The sequence below is a fragment of the Odontesthes bonariensis genome, chromosome 5 (assembly GCF_027942865.1).
Source record: "Odontesthes bonariensis isolate fOdoBon6 chromosome 5, fOdoBon6.hap1, whole genome shotgun sequence".
Lineage (NCBI taxonomy): Eukaryota > Metazoa > Chordata > Actinopteri > Atheriniformes > Atherinopsidae > Odontesthes > Odontesthes bonariensis.
In genome coordinates, this window is record NC_134510.1 from 42,148,259 (window position 1) to 42,163,906 (window position 15,648).

At 45.4% G+C, this 15,648-nt stretch overlaps 1 protein-coding gene across 1 annotated transcript in view; it reads left to right on the forward strand.

The window, feature by feature from the left end:
- Nucleotides 1-15,648, forward strand: part of gon4lb (gon-4 like b) — a 55,547-nt gene that overhangs the window by 11,514 nt on the left and 28,385 nt on the right. The window contains exons 9-19 of the mRNA XM_075466542.1: nt 50-181; nt 2,620-2,848; nt 7,900-8,004; nt 8,082-8,122; nt 8,241-8,338; nt 11,021-11,252; nt 11,642-11,728; nt 13,120-13,300; nt 13,378-13,528; nt 14,636-14,786; nt 14,874-14,990. Of these exons, the coding sequence (XP_075322657.1) occupies nt 50-181; nt 2,620-2,848; nt 7,900-8,004; nt 8,082-8,122; nt 8,241-8,338; nt 11,021-11,252; nt 11,642-11,728; nt 13,120-13,300; nt 13,378-13,528; nt 14,636-14,786; nt 14,874-14,990 (1,524 nt within the window). The remainder of the gene's footprint in view (nt 1-49; nt 182-2,619; nt 2,849-7,899; nt 8,005-8,081; nt 8,123-8,240; nt 8,339-11,020; nt 11,253-11,641; nt 11,729-13,119; nt 13,301-13,377; nt 13,529-14,635; nt 14,787-14,873; nt 14,991-15,648) is intronic.

Consider the following 15,648-nt stretch of genomic DNA (forward strand, 5'->3'; position numbering starts at 1 on the left):
AAACACGACTGACCTCTGACTGAGCTCTAACCTCTGACCTCTGTTTCAGAGTGCAGCAGGACACCTGAGCCAACAGGTGAGGTCCTCCACCTGTGCTCCTCCTGCCGACTGCTCCTTTCTGGAGAGACTGAAGGCTGTGGAGGAGGAGCTGGACTCCAGCCCCGCCTACACCTATGATCAGGTAATCCCACTCTCACCTATGATCAGGTAACTCCTCCCACCTATGATCAGGTAACTCCTCCCACCTATGATCAGGTAATCCCACTCTCACCTATGATCAGGTAACTCCTCCCACCTATGATCAGGTAACTCCTCCCACCTATGATCAGGTAACTCCTCCCACCTATGATCAGGTAACTCCTCTCACCTATGATCAGGTAACTCCTCCCACCTATGATCAGGTAACTCCTCCCACCTATGATCAGGTAATCCCACTCCCACCTATGATCAGGTAACTCCTCCCACCTATGATCAGGTAACTCCTCTCACCTATGATCAGGTAACTCCTCCCACCTATGATCAGGTAACTCCTCTCACCTATGATCAGGTAACTCCTCTCACCTATGATCAGGTAACTCCTCCCACCTATGATCAGGTAACTCCTCTCACCTATGATCAGGTAACTCCTCCCACCTATGATCAGGTAACTTCTCCCACCTATGATCAGGTAACTTCTCCCACCTATGATCAGGTAACTCCTCCCACCTATGATCAGGTAACTCCTCCCACCTATGATCAGGTAACTTCTCCCACCTATGATCAGGTAACTCCTCTCACCTATGATCAGGTAACTCCTCCCACCTATGATCAGGTAATCCCACTCTCACCTATGATCAGGTAACTCCTCCCACCTATGATCAGGTAACTTCTCCCACCTATGATCAGGTAACTCCTCTCACCTATGATCAGGTAACTCCTCCCACCTATGATCAGGTAATCCCACTCTCACCTATGATCAGGTAACTCCTCCCACCTATGATCAGGTAACTTCTCCCACCTATGATCAGGTAACTCCTCCCACCTATGATCAGGTAACTTCTCCCACCTATGATCAGGTAACTCCTCTCACCTATGATCAGGTAACTCCTCCCACCTATGATCAGGTAATCCCACTCTCACCTATGATCAGGTAACTTCTCCCACCTATGATCAGGTAACTTCTCCCACCTATGATCAGGTAACTCCTCTCACCTATGATCAGGTAACTCCTCCCACCTATGATCAGGTAACTTCTCCCACCTATGATCAGGTAACTTCTCCCACCTATGATCAGGTAACTCCTCTCACCTATGATCAGGTAACTCCTCCCACCTATGATCAGGTAACTTCTCCCACCTATGATCAGGTAACTTCTCCCACCTATGATCAGGTAACTCCTCCCACCTATGATCAGGTAACTCCTCCCACCTATGATCAGGTAATCCCACTCTCACCTATGATCAGGTAACTCCTCCCACCTATGATCAGGTAACTCCTCCCACCTATGATCAGGTAACTCCTCTCACCTATGATCAGGTAACTCCTCTCACCTATGATCAGGTAACTCCTCCCACCTATGATCAGGTAACTCCTCCCACCTATGATCAGGTAACTCCTCCCACCTATGATCAGGTAACTCCTCCCACCTTACTCAGTCCACCTGTTACCTGCCGACTATTTAATGCAGAAAACAGTTTAATCTCCATAATCCCCGACAGCAACTGTGATAATTATTGATGATTTTATTGTGATTTGTGTAAAACTGTTGGGAGAACACTCTGTGGTTATTTAGGAACCAGCTCGGGTCCAGCTGCTCACTGTTCAGACTGAAGAAGTTTCGGATATTCAATTCAACTTTATTTATATAGCGCCAAATAACAACAAATGTAATCTCAGGCCACTCCAAAGATACAGTCCTGTTCAGGCCAATTCGAATCCAATTCCTTGTAATACATTAGTAACCCATTCAAATCCAATTCATACAGAGTCAAGTCAAGTCAAAGTTTATTTATATAGCACATTTCATATTGTTACATGAGTTGTTTGAATTGTTACAGAGTCCATGAGAAGAGATGAACCTGTTTTAGTTCTTCAGTCCTCTTCAGGGCTGAGACTCTGAGCAGTTTTATTAGCTCCTCAGGTGTTCCGTATGGGTCAGAAAGCTCCTGGTTTCTTTTTTTTTTGGGGGGGGGGGGGGGGGGGGGGAGGAGGTGCTCAGCTGGTTACATTTCATGCAGCAGCTGCGGCCACCGTCATTTATTTTTTTAATTTTTTAAATTTTTTTAATCAATATTTTATTCATTTTCAAACAGACACAGAACAGAGAACTTAAATGACAGCAGAGGCAAGTAAAAATAAAGTGAATAACACATGGAAAGAGAGACAAAAGACAAGTAATAATAATAAAAAATAAATAAATAAATAAATGAGTACAGAAATAAATAAATAAGCAGAAATAAAACAAGCAGAAATAGCAATACTATAATGGACCTTTCATGGGAAGTTCTAAGAGAGTTAGCTCCTGGTTTCTGCTGCAGTGCATGATGGTCTGTGCCCGGTACAGTGTGCACGGTACAGTGTGCACGGCACAGTGTGACCGGTACCGTGCACGGTACTCTAACTCTCACCTGTCTGTCTCAGTCTCTGGACAGAAAAGCTGATGATGGTGGCGGTGATGGCGGCCTCGGCTGTTTGGCGTTTCGCACCCGTTCCAAACGGCCTCTGGTTAACGTCCCTCTGGACCAGCTGGAGGCGGAGCTTCTGGCCCCTGATATCACAGATGACATGTACGATCAGAGCTCCGCCCAGCGTGAGGAGGACCGCCATTGGACCAGGTGGCTTCAGGGTCTCATGGCGCCCGACTATGAAGGTCAGAAGTCAAGCCGACAGTTTCAACTCTGACCTCAGAACCTTAAACGCTGATCTCTGTTAGAACCCTAAACGCTGATCTCTGTTAGAACCCTAAACGCTGATCTCTGTTAGAACCCTAAACGCTGATCTCTGTTAGAACCCTAAACGCTGATCTCTGTTAGAACCCTAAACGCTGATCTCTGTTAGAACCTTAAACGCTGATCTCTGTTAGAACCCTAAACGCTGATCTCTGTTAGAACCCTAAACGCTGATCTCTGTTAGAACCCTAAACGCTGATCTCTGTTAGAACCCTAAATGCTGATCTCTGTTAGAACCCTAAACGCTGATCTCTGTTAGAACCCTAAACGCTGATCTCTGTTAGAACCCTAAACGCTGATCTCTGTTAGAACCCTAAACGCTGATCTCTGTTAGAACCCTAAACGCTGATCTCTGTTAGAACCCTAAACGCTGATCTCTGTTAGAACCCTAAACGCTGATCTCTGTTAGAACCTTAAACGCTGATCTCTGTTAGAACCCTAAACGCTGATCTCTGTTAGAACCCTAAACTTTGATCTCTGTTAGAACCCTAAACGCTGATCTCTGTTAGAACCCTAACGCTGATCTCTGTTAGAACCCTAAACGCTGATCACTGTTAGAACCCTAAACGCTGATCTCTGTTAGAACCTTAAAGGATAAGAGCGTTTTTTTGACATTGGGCCCTTGATTTCACATTATAACATGATGTTCTACTCACCCCTGCTTGTTGTTGGTAATTTGGAGCTGTTCCGAAGATATTCGAGAGGCGTCTGGCTGCTCTCTTAAGATATTCGGCCATGAAACGGTTTCCTATGGGCAAGTTTATACAGGCACAAACTATGCTGTTTATAATTTATTAATTACTCTACACTAGCACTGATAACGTGGAGGTGCGTCGCTTACTTAAAAAAATCCGGGTTACTAATTTTGAATTTTAGCCGAATGAATAAATAGGCAGCAGGTCTGTGGGCTGTCTGTGGTAGTAGCACGACGATGACGTCAGTAACACCCACTTTACGACAAAAATTCAAAATTACAGTAACCCGGATGTTTTTTAAGTAAGCGACGCACCTCCACGTTATCAGTGCTAGTGTAGAGTAATTAATAAATTATAAACAGCATAGTTTGTGCCTGTATAAACTTGCCCATAGGAAACCGTTTCATGGCCGAATATCTCAAGTGAGCAGCCAGACGCCTCTCGAATATCTTCGGAACAGCTCCAAATTACCAACAACAAGCAGGGGTGAGTAGAACATCATGTTATAATGTGAAATCAAGGGCCCAATGTCAAAAAAACGCTCTTATCCTTTAAACCCTGATCTCTGTTAGAACCCTAACGCTGATCTCTGTTAGAACCCTAAACGCTGATCTCTGTTAGAACCCTAACGCTGATCTCTGTTAGAACCCTAAACGCTGATCTCTGTTAGAACCCTAAACTCTGATCTCTGTTAGAACCTTAAACGCTGATCTCTGTTAGAACCCTAACGCTGATCTCTGTTAGAACCCTAAATGCTGATCTCTGTTAGAACCCTAACGCTGATCTCTGTTAGAACCTTAAACGCTGATCTCTGTTAGAACCTTAAACGCTGATCTCTGTTAGAACCTTAAACGCTGATCTCCGTTAAAACCCTAACGCTGATCTCTGTTAGAACCTTAAACGCTGATCTCTGTTAGAACCTTAAACGCTGATCTCTGTTAGAACCCTAACGCTGATCTCTGTTAGAACCTTAAACGCTGATCTCTGTTAGAACCTTAAACGCTGATCTCTGTTAGAACCTTAAACGCTGATCTCTGTTAGAACCTTAAACGCTGATCTCTGTTAGAACCTTAAACGCTGATCTCTGTTAGAACCTTAAACGCTGATCTCTGTTAGAACCTTAAACGCTGATCTCTGTTAGAACCTTAAACGCTGATCTCTGTTAGAACCTTAAACGCTGATCTCTGTTAGAACCTTAAACGCTGATCTCTGTTAGAACCCTAACGCTGATCTCTGTTAGAACCTTAAACGCTGATCTCTGTTAGAACCCTAAACGCTGATCTCTGTTAGAACCCTAACGCTGATCTCTGTTAGAACCTTAAACGCTGATCTCCGTTAGAACCCTAACGCTGATCTCTGTTAGAACCCTAAACGCTGATCTCTGTTAGAACCCTAAACGCTGATCTCTGTTAGAACCTTAAACGCTGATCTCTGTTAGAACCCTAAATGCTGATATCTGTTAGAACCCTAACGCTGATCTCTGTTAGAACCCTAAATGCTGATCTCTGTTAGAACCCTAAACGCTGATCTCTGTTAGAACCCTAAACGCTGATCTCTGTTAGAACCTTAAACGCTGATCTCTGTTAGAACCCTAAACGCTGATCTCTGTTAGAACCCTAACGCTGATCTCTGTTAGAACCTTAAACGCTGATCTCTGTTAGAACCCTAAATGCTGATCTCTGTTAGAACCCTAAACGCTGATCTCTGTTAGAACCTTAAACGCTGATCTCTGTTAGAACCCTAACGCTGATCTCTGTTAGAACCTTAAACGCTGATCTCTGTTAGAACCTTAAACGCTGATCTCTGTTAGAACCTTAAACGCTGATCTCTGTTAGAACCTTAAACGCTGATCTCTGTTAGAACCCTAAACGCTGATCTCCGTTAAAACCCTAACGCTGATCTCTGTTAGAACCCTAACGCTGATCTCTGTTAGAACCTTAAACGCTGATCTCTGTTAGAACCTTAAACGCTGATCTCTGTTAGAACCCTAACGCTGATCTCTGTTAGAACCCTAACGCTGATCTCTGTTAGAACCCTAAACGCTGATCTCTGTTAGAACCTTAAACGCTGATCTCTGTTAGAACCTTAAACGCTGATCTCTGTTAGAACCTTAAACGCTGATCTCTGTTAGAACCCTAACGCTGATCTCTGTTAGAACCCTAAACGCTGATCTCTGTTAGAACCCTAAACGCTGATCTCTGTTAGAACCTTAAACGCTGATCTCTGTTAGAACCCTAAATGCTGATCTCTGTTAGAACCCTAACGCTGATCTCTGTTAGAACCCTAACGCTGATCTCTGTTAGAACCTTAAACGCTGATCTCTGTTAGAACCCTAAACGCTGATCTCTGTTAGAACCCTAACGCTGATCTCTGTTAGAACCTTAAACGCTGATCTCTGTTAGAACCCTAACGCTGATCTCTGTTAGAACCCTAAACGCTGATCTCTGTTAGAACCCTAAACGCTGATCTCTGTTAGAACCTTAAACGCTGATCTCTGTTAGAACCCTAAATGCTGATATCTGTTAGAACCCTAACGCTGATCTCTGTTAGAACCCTAAATGCTGATCTCTGTTAGAACCCTAAACGCTGATCTCTGTTAGAACCCTAAACGCTGATCTCTGTTAGAACCTTAAACGCTGATCTCTGTTAGAACCCTAAACGCTGATCTCTGTTAGAACCCTAACGCTGATCTCTGTTAGAACCTTAAACGCTGATCTCTGTTAGAACCCTAAATGCTGATCTCTGTTAGAACCCTAAACGCTGATCTCTGTTAGAACCTTAAACGCTGATCTCTGTTAGAACCCTAACGCTGATCTCTGTTAGAACCTTAAACGCTGATCTCTGTTAGAACCTTAAACGCTGATCTCTGTTAGAACCTTAAACGCTGATCTCTGTTAGAACCTTAAACGCTGATCTCTGTTAGAACCTTAAACGCTGATCTCCGTTAAAACCCTAACGCTGATCTCTGTTAGAACCCTAACGCTGATCTCTGTTAGAACCTTAAACGCTGATCTCTGTTAGAACCTTAAACGCTGATCTCTGTTAGAACCCTAACGCTGATCTCTGTTAGAACCCTAACGCTGATCTCTGTTAGAACCCTAAACGCTGATCTCTGTTAGAACCTTAAACGCTGATCTCTGTTAGAACCTTAAACGCTGATCTCTGTTAGAACCTTAAACGCTGATCTCTGTTAGAACCCTAACGCTGATCTCTGTTAGAACCTTAAACGCTGATCTCTGTTAGAACCCTAAACGCTGATCTCTGTTAGAACCCTAACGCTGATCTCTGTTAGAACCTTAAACGCTGATCTCTGTTAGAACCCTAACGCTGATCTCTGTTAGAACCCTAAACGCTGATCTCTGTTAGAACCCTAAACGCTGATCTCTGTTAGAACCTTAAACGCTGATCTCTGTTAGAACCCTAAATGCTGATCTCTGTTAGAACCCTAACGCTGATCTCTGTTAGAACCCTAAATGCTGATCTCTGTTAGAACCCTAAACGCTGATCTCTGTTAGAACCCTAAACGCTGATCTCTGTTAGAACCTTAAACGCTGATCTCTGTTAGAACCCTAAACGCTGATCTCTGTTAGAACCCTAACGCTGATCTCTGTTAGAACCTTAAACGCTGATCTCTGTTAGAACCCTAAATGCTGATCTCTGTTAGAACCTTAAACGCTGATCTCTGTTAGAACCCTAACGCTGATCTCTGTTAGAACCTTAAACGCTGATCTCTGTTAGAACCCTAAACGCTGATCTCTGTTAGAACCTTAAACGCTGATCTCTGTTAGAACCCTAAATGCTGATCTCTGTTAGAACCTTAAACGCTGATCTCTGTTAGAACCCTAAACGCTGATCTCTGTTAGAACCTTAAACGCTGATCTCTGTTAGAACCTTAAACGCTGATCTCTGTTAGAACCCTAAACGCTGATCTCTGTTAGAACCCTAACGCTGATCTCTGTTAGAACTTTAAACGCTGATCTCTGTTAGAACCCTAACGCTGATCTCTGTTAGAACCCTAACGCTGATCTCTGTTAGAACCCTAAACGCTGATCTCTGTTAGAACCCTAAACGCTGATCTCTGTTAGAACCTTAAACGCTGATCTCTGTTAGAACCCTAACGCTGATCTCTGTTAGAACCCTAACGCTGATCTCTGTTAGAACCCTAAATGCTGATCTCTGTTAGAACCTTAAACGCTGATCTCTGTTAGAACCTTAAACGCTGATCTCTGTTAGAACCCTAAATGCTGACTCTTTCCTTTTTCCTGCTTTTTCCTCAGATGAAGCCGATGATGACGAGGACGACCCAGAGTATAATTTCCTGGAGGATGTGGATGAACCGGACCTGGAGGACTACAGGACGGACCGGGCCGTGCGGATTACCAGTAGGTGGTGCGGACTCCACCTGTGGGTGATGGAGCAGGTGTGGGGGTCTCAGGTTGAACTCTGATTCTTTTTGCAGAAAAGGAAGTCAATGAGCTCCTGGAGGAACTGTTCGACACGGTGAGTTCACCCCGAAGGTTCAGGTGCTTCCTGCTTCCTTCGGGCTTTTTAATTAGAGGACATTGATGAGGCAAACTTCCCTTTTTTGACCTTCTCCTACTCTGTGTTTCCTGAGCAGCTCCAGGAGGAAAATGTAATAGCTGAGGATGAAGAGCAGGAGGAAGAGGAGGCGCTGACCCAGTGTGCTCCGAAGTTTAACGTCCCTCAGGCTCTACGGTAACACTGCTGACCTCACACTGATCATCGTACACATGGCTTATTTATACTTTGGTGAAGTATAAATATATACTTTTATATGTAAGCACAGTCCATTTACCAGAGCTGAAGAAAGTGTATTTAAAGTCTATTTAAAAGTTGATTGACAACAACACAAAGGCTGAAGTTCCATAGAAACGCATGTTTCATGTGAGACTGAATGAGGGTTAAATTAGTTCTGTTATGCTGAAGTTATATTTAATAAAACCCTGATGTTATGCGAGGTTCTGAAATGTTACACCGCTTACATCTCAGTCTCTCTGACAACGACTCAGTGATCAATTACTTTGGCTCCACTGGATCAGAAATCCTTTCAGGGGATCCCTGGGGTCTTCAAAAGTCTAAAATCCAATCATTTGAATTTAAGGCCTTAAAATGTGTAAAATTCTCTTGAAATCTCATAAAATGTCTTAAATACGATTCTGAAAGGTCTTAAAAATGTACTGACGTGACTTTTATTTCAAACAAATGTATAAACTTCAGTCTCTCTTTTAAATGTTTGGATGTTTGAGGACGCTGTAACTAAATATGACTAATAATAATAATATAACTAATAACAATAATATAACTGATAATAATATAACTAATAATAATAATATAATTGATAATAATAATATGACTGATAATATAAATATAACTAATAATAATAATAATATAACTAATAATAATATGACTAATAATAATAAAACTAATAATCATATAACTAATAATAATAATAATATCACTCATAATAAGATGACTAATAATAATAATATAACTCAATAATATGACTAATAGTAATAAAACTAATAATCATAACTAATAATAATAATAATAATATAACTCATAATAATATAACTAATAATGATAGTATAACTGATAATAATAATATAACTAATAATAATAATAATATAACTACTAATAATAATATAACTGAGTTTATCGGGCTCATCCTGCTGTACAGTTTGCTGTTCGTGGCTGACAGTTTGTGGCTTCAGAACGAACCTCGTGGTTGAAGGCGGTTGAAGGAAACACAGAAAACTAACCAAAGCTTTTCTAACAGCATTTTAAAGGAGAAACTATTCTATCCTTAATAGAGTCTTTCCACAGACATACAGAAATAAAGACGAGTACGTACTTAGCGTCCTTGGTACTGAGAAATGGCTCTGATGTTTTTAAGCTTGTCCTGAAGCTCCTCCCACTTACAGACTGAACCTGTATTTACCTGAAACCCGATCACTCTGAGAGGAAGTCCGATGTTCTCTTCCTCTGATTTCACCTTCATCTGATGATCTGGTGTCATTGGGAAGCTTGATGACTGAGGTCTGTCCTCTAGTTTTAGACATTTTTTATTCCCATCACATTCCCTCTAAGGGTTAGGGTTAGGGTAGCCCATTCCTAGGGTTAGGGCAGGGTTAGGGTAGCCCATTCCTAGGGTTAGGGCAGGGTAGCCCATTCCTAGGGTTAGGGCAGGGTTAGGGTAGCCCATTCCTAGGGTTAGGGCAGGGGTAGGGTAGCCCATTCCTAGGGTTAGGGTAGCCCATTCTTATGGTTAGGGCAGGGTTAGGGTAGCCCATTCCTAGGGTTAGGGCAGGGTTAGGGTAGCCCATTCCTAGGGTTAGGGCAGGGTTAGGGTAGCCCATTCCTAGGGTTAGGGCAGGGTAGCCCATTCCTAGGGTTAGGGCAGGGTTAGGGTAGCCCATTCTTAGGGTTAGGGCAGGGTTAGGGTAGCCCATTCCTAGGGTTAGGGCAGGGTTAGGGTAGCCCATTCCTAGGGTTAGGGCAGGGTTAGGGTAGCCCATTCCTAGGGTTAGGGCAGGGTTAGGGTAGCCCATTCCTAGGGTTAGGGTAGCCCATTCCTCTCTGGGCCACTTACAAAATAAAACCGCTTACTTTCCTGGATGATGGCTAAAACATCAGGCCATAAAACAGATGTTCTGAGCTATGATAAATGGACTGTGCTTATGTTTCTGGTCCAGTTGACCAGCTGAAGCACTTCTTACTGTAACAGACACGGTCATACGGCACGTTTTAGGCTACCTGGTGGTTTTATCTGCATCACACTTGTGTCGGGGACTCGAACCATCGACCCTCGCGAACACCGCAGTCCTCCCGTCGGGACAGCGCAGCAGAGAAGTGCTGCAGCTGTTTGGGTCGGGAGGAAGAGAAATGTCCTCGGCTGGTTCTTCTTCTTCACACAGAAAACATGAAGAAGAAGCTGGCTCAGAGGAAACAGTTTCACAATGCGTCAGATTTAAGCTCCACTCAGAGCTGACTGATCTATGTTCCGTCATGGTTCTATGTTCTGTCATGGTTCTATGTTCTGTCATGGTTCTACCTGCTCTGTCATGGTTCTATGTTCTGTCATGGTTCTACCTGCTCTGTCATGGTTCTATGTTCTGTCATGGTTCTACCTGCTCTGTCATGGTTCTATGTTCTGTCATGGTTCTACCTGCTCTGTCATGGTTCTATGTTCTGTCATGGTTCTACCTGCTCTGTCATGGTTCTATGTTCTGTCATGGTTCTACCTGCTCTGTCATGGTTCTACCTGTTCTGTCATGGTTCTACCTGGTTCTACCTGTGCAGTCTGCTGCCTCTCGGCAGGTGTGTGACATCACTCAGTGACTCACCTGGATACACAGTTGTCTCTTCTTCTGTCCACAGCTTCGAGGCTCCGTTAGCCGGCATGCTAACCGAACGGCGGAAGACGGTTAGAAAACAGTACGAAGCTGCTCAGCAGAGGAGAGCGCTGCACGACTCCATCAGCCATTTCCAGAGCAGCACCACCCTGAAAGACCCGCCCATCACCTCCATCTTAGTGCTGCCAGGACAGGTGTGCCCGGCCCTCCACCTGGACCAGGCCCAGAAGCTGCAGCTCCAGCAGCAGCTGCAACAGGTGAGCAGGTCAAACCGGGCCAGGCCAAGCCAGGTCAGGTCAAACCGGGCCAGGTCAAACCGGGCCAGGTTTGAACCCCCCGTTTGTCCCGCTGTGTTCATCAGGGTGGGAGTCTGTGAATGATTAAACCTGAACTTATCCACTTTGAAGGGAAATGATGTTACAGTATGAAATAAAGTCCCTGTTCGTTATAAACAGTCATCAGGAATGACTACCTTTAAAGAGATAAAGATGGTGGGTGGGTGATGAAGGCTCTGCTTCTCTGGGGCCTGAAGGTCTGCGTGCACCTCCATAATATTCTGCTTCTTCCTGTGGAAAGGTTCCCTCTGACTGGCTGTTGGCCTCAGGTGAGTCTCACAGGAAACTTACTCAATGTTTGTTTGTTCCAGCACGTGCAGCTGCTGACTCAGGTTCACCTGCTGAGCCGCCACATCAACGCCCTGCAGCACGAAGCCAGCATCACCAAACGCTACCTGGTGAGCTAACACTGAGCAGCACAGTCACCAAACGCTACCTGGTGAGCTAACAGACACTGAGCAGCACAGTTACCAAACGCTACCTGGTGAGCTAACACTGAGCAGCACAGTCACCAAACGCTACCTGGTGAGCTAACACACACTGAGCAGCACAGTCACCAAACGCTACCTGGTGAGCTAACAGACACTGAGCAGCACAGTCACCAAACGCTACCTGGTGAGCTAACAGACACTGAGCAGCACAGTTACCAAACGCTACCTGGTGAGCTAACAGACACTGAGCAGCACAGTTACCAAACGCTACCTGGTGAGCTAACAGACACTGAGCAGCACAGTTACCAAATGCTACCTGGTGAGCTAACACACACTGAGCAGCACAGTTACCAAACGCTACCTGGTGAGCTAACAGACACTGAGCAGCACAGTTACCAAACGCTACCTGGTGAGCTAACACACACTGAGCAGCACAGTTACCAAACGCTACCTGGTGAGCTAACAGACACTGAGCAGCACAGTTACCAAACGCTACCTGGTGAGCTAACAGACACTGAGCAGCACAGTTACCAAACGCTACCTGGTGAGCTAACACACACTGAGCAGCACAGTTACCAAATGCTACCTGGTGAGCTAACAGACACTGAGCAGCACAGTTACCAAACGCTACCTGGTGAGCTAACAGACACTGAGCAGCACAGTTACCAAACGCTACCTGGTGAGCTAACACTGAGCAGCACAGTCACCAAACGCTACCTGGTGAGCTAACACACACTGAGCAGCACAGTCATCAAACGCTACCTGGTGAGCTAACACACACTAAGCAGAACAGTCACCAAACGCTACCTGGTGAGCTAACACTGAGCAGCACAGTCACCAAACGCTACCTGGTGAGCTAACACTAAGCAGCACAGTCACCAAACGCTACCTGGTGAGCTAACAGACACTGAGCAGCACAGTCACCAAACGCTACCTGGTGAGCTAACACACACTGAGCAGCACAGTTACCAAACGCTACCTGGTGAGCTAACAGACACTGAGCAGCACAGTCACCAAACGCTACCTGGTGAGCTAACAGACACTGAGCAGCACAGTTACCAAACGCTACCTGGTGAGCTAACACACACTAAGCAGAACAGTCACCAAACGCTACCTGGTGAGCTAACAGACACTGAGCAGAACAGTCACCAAACGCTACCTGGTGAGCTAACACTGAGCAGCACAGTCACCAAACGCTACCTGGTGAGCTAACACACACTAAGCAGAACAGTCACCAAACGCTACCTGGTGAGCTAACACACACTGGTCTCAGGTTTGTCTGTAACCAGCTCCTCTGTGGAGGTGACCTTCCTGAGGACAGGTAACCCTAACCCTCTAACCGCCTCCTCTGTCTCCAGGAGGAGCTTCAGAGGTTCGCCAGCTGTCGGGAGGAGGTCTGTCTCCCCAGCAGTTTCAGAGTGTGTAACCTTCAGGGGGCGTTGAATATTCTACAAGAGGCGGAGCAGATAGCGGAGCCTCCACCGCCTCCACCTGCAGCCTCCAGACGCTGGCTGCCTGCCATGAATCCTGCTACGAGCAGTAAGAAGACCTTTTCTCTGAGGTTAAAGGTCAGATCAGTGTTGACCCAGACTTCAGCTTCCTCTGGTTCTGTTCAGGCCACGCCTTCCCGCTGATACCCGCTGACACCGCCTGGCTGTTTGCCACGAGACCCGTCTTCCTGTACCCAGAACTACTTCCTGTTTGCAGCCTGGACCCAGCTCTGCACAGCAGACACCAGAGGAGCGTTTACACAGCAGGAGAGGACGGGTAGGTCCTGAGTTCTGACATTTTAATGTGCCTCTCAGAACCAGATGCAGACAGAGCTTGTTATTTCTGTCTGACTGCACCCTAACCCCAACCCTAACCCTGTTATTTCTGTCTGACCGCACCCTAACCCTACCCTTACCACCCCTGCTACCCTAACCCAGCTATCCCTAACGGTGCGTTCAGACCGGACGTGGTGCAAATTTTTCGCACGACGTGGTTACATACAAAGTCAATGCAAAGACGCAAATAGACGCGAATTCGAGCCGGCGGCGCGAATGACAAGACGCGAATTCGCGCGAGTTCAGACAATCCAACTTTGGCGAAATATTCGCGTCACGACAGCCTATCAGTGTTGAGATTCTGGACGACAGTGACGTGGAGACAGATGGACAGGCGCTCCGCAGCTGAAATGGAGCACCTGTAGTTGGTGTCCTGCCGAGAGATCACGGCACCGATCCTCCCGAGCAGGTCATCAAACTGGGTCCTGCTGAGCCTGAAATACCGCTGGAAGCGGCCGTCATCCAGACGCAACTGCTGGAGAATGGCGATGAAATTCTCCGAGCTGAGTGCACCTCCGGATGATGTCACTGACCCAGACACGACGGCGTGTGCGTTTCCGACGAATCTCGGACTGCCACAGCAGGTACAAGGACGCAATGGTACTTATATCAGCCATGGTTGATGAGAGAATGAAATGGATAGCCCCTTGAGCGAAAAATTCGCTGGTTGTTAACCCTAACCCGCGGCAAAAAACGCGACGCGAAAATTCGCACAGCGTCCGGTCTGAACGCACCCTAACCCTACCTAACCCTAATCCTAACCCTAACCCCGACAGCAGGGGCTCCGTCTGTCCCGCAGGTCCACATCACATCATCAGTGGTGATGCTGATGTCTTTAAGTTTTTTACACTTCCTGTAAACGTCCCTGAAACTGTTTAGTCTTCTGGAGGAAAATCACCAAAAAAAAAACCTCCATAAGTTTGTGTTAAACTCTCAGGCAGTTCGTGCTGCTCTGTCAGCATCTTTAGTTCTTTAAGGCTTTGTTGGCGCACTCCACCCGACTCTGCAGCAGAGGTAAACACACTCAGCCTGACACTCTTCTTCCTAGGCTGATTGTTCTTGGTCTGAAGCACTTTGAGGGGGCGGTTCAGTCGGATCAGCTGATCAGCTCTTACCTGCTCTGTAAGAGTCGCTGGAACTTCAGGAAACACATCAGAGAGATGAGTGGTCCAAGAGCCCCGCCCACCAGTGTCATCAAGGTGACGTCACCAGTGTCATCGTTGGAGGAGAAAACGGGTGATGGTGCAGCAGGTAGATGTAAACAGTTTCTCTTCATCATGTTTCAGATGTTCCTTACTCAGGGGGTCGTCCCCACGCTGCCATGCGCCGGCAACAGAGTTCATACCGATGACCAGCGCCCCCCAGTGGACAGAAACGCTCTCAACATGCCAAACTGGCTCAAGGTGTGAAATAAACTTGATCCTGATTTATCTGTTAAACACCTGTTAACTGACCCATCTTACTGAATATAACCTGTTAACTGACCCATCTTACAGAATATAACCTATTAACTGACCCATCTTACTGAATATAACCTGTTAACTGACCCTTCTTTCTGAATATAACCTGCTAACTGACCCATCTTACTGAATATAACCTGTTAACTGACCCATCTTACAGAATATAACCTATTAACTGACCCATCTTACTGAATATAACCTGTTAACTGACCCTTCTTTCTGAATATAACCTGCTAACTGACCCATCTTACTGAATATAACCTGTTAACTGACCCATCTTACTGAATATAACCTATTAACTGACCCATCTTACTGAATATAACCTGTTAACTGACCCTTCTTTCTGAATATAACCTGTTAACTGACCCATCTTCCTGAATATAACCTGTTAACTGACCCTTCTTGCTGAATATAACCTGTTAACTGACCCTTCTTTCTGAATATAACCTGCTAACTGACCCATCTTTCTGAATATAACCTGCTAACTGACCCATCTTCCTGAATATAACCTGTTAACTGACCCATCTTCCTGAATATAACCTGTTAACTGACCCATCTTACTGAATATAACCTGTTAACTGACCCATCTTCCTGAATATAA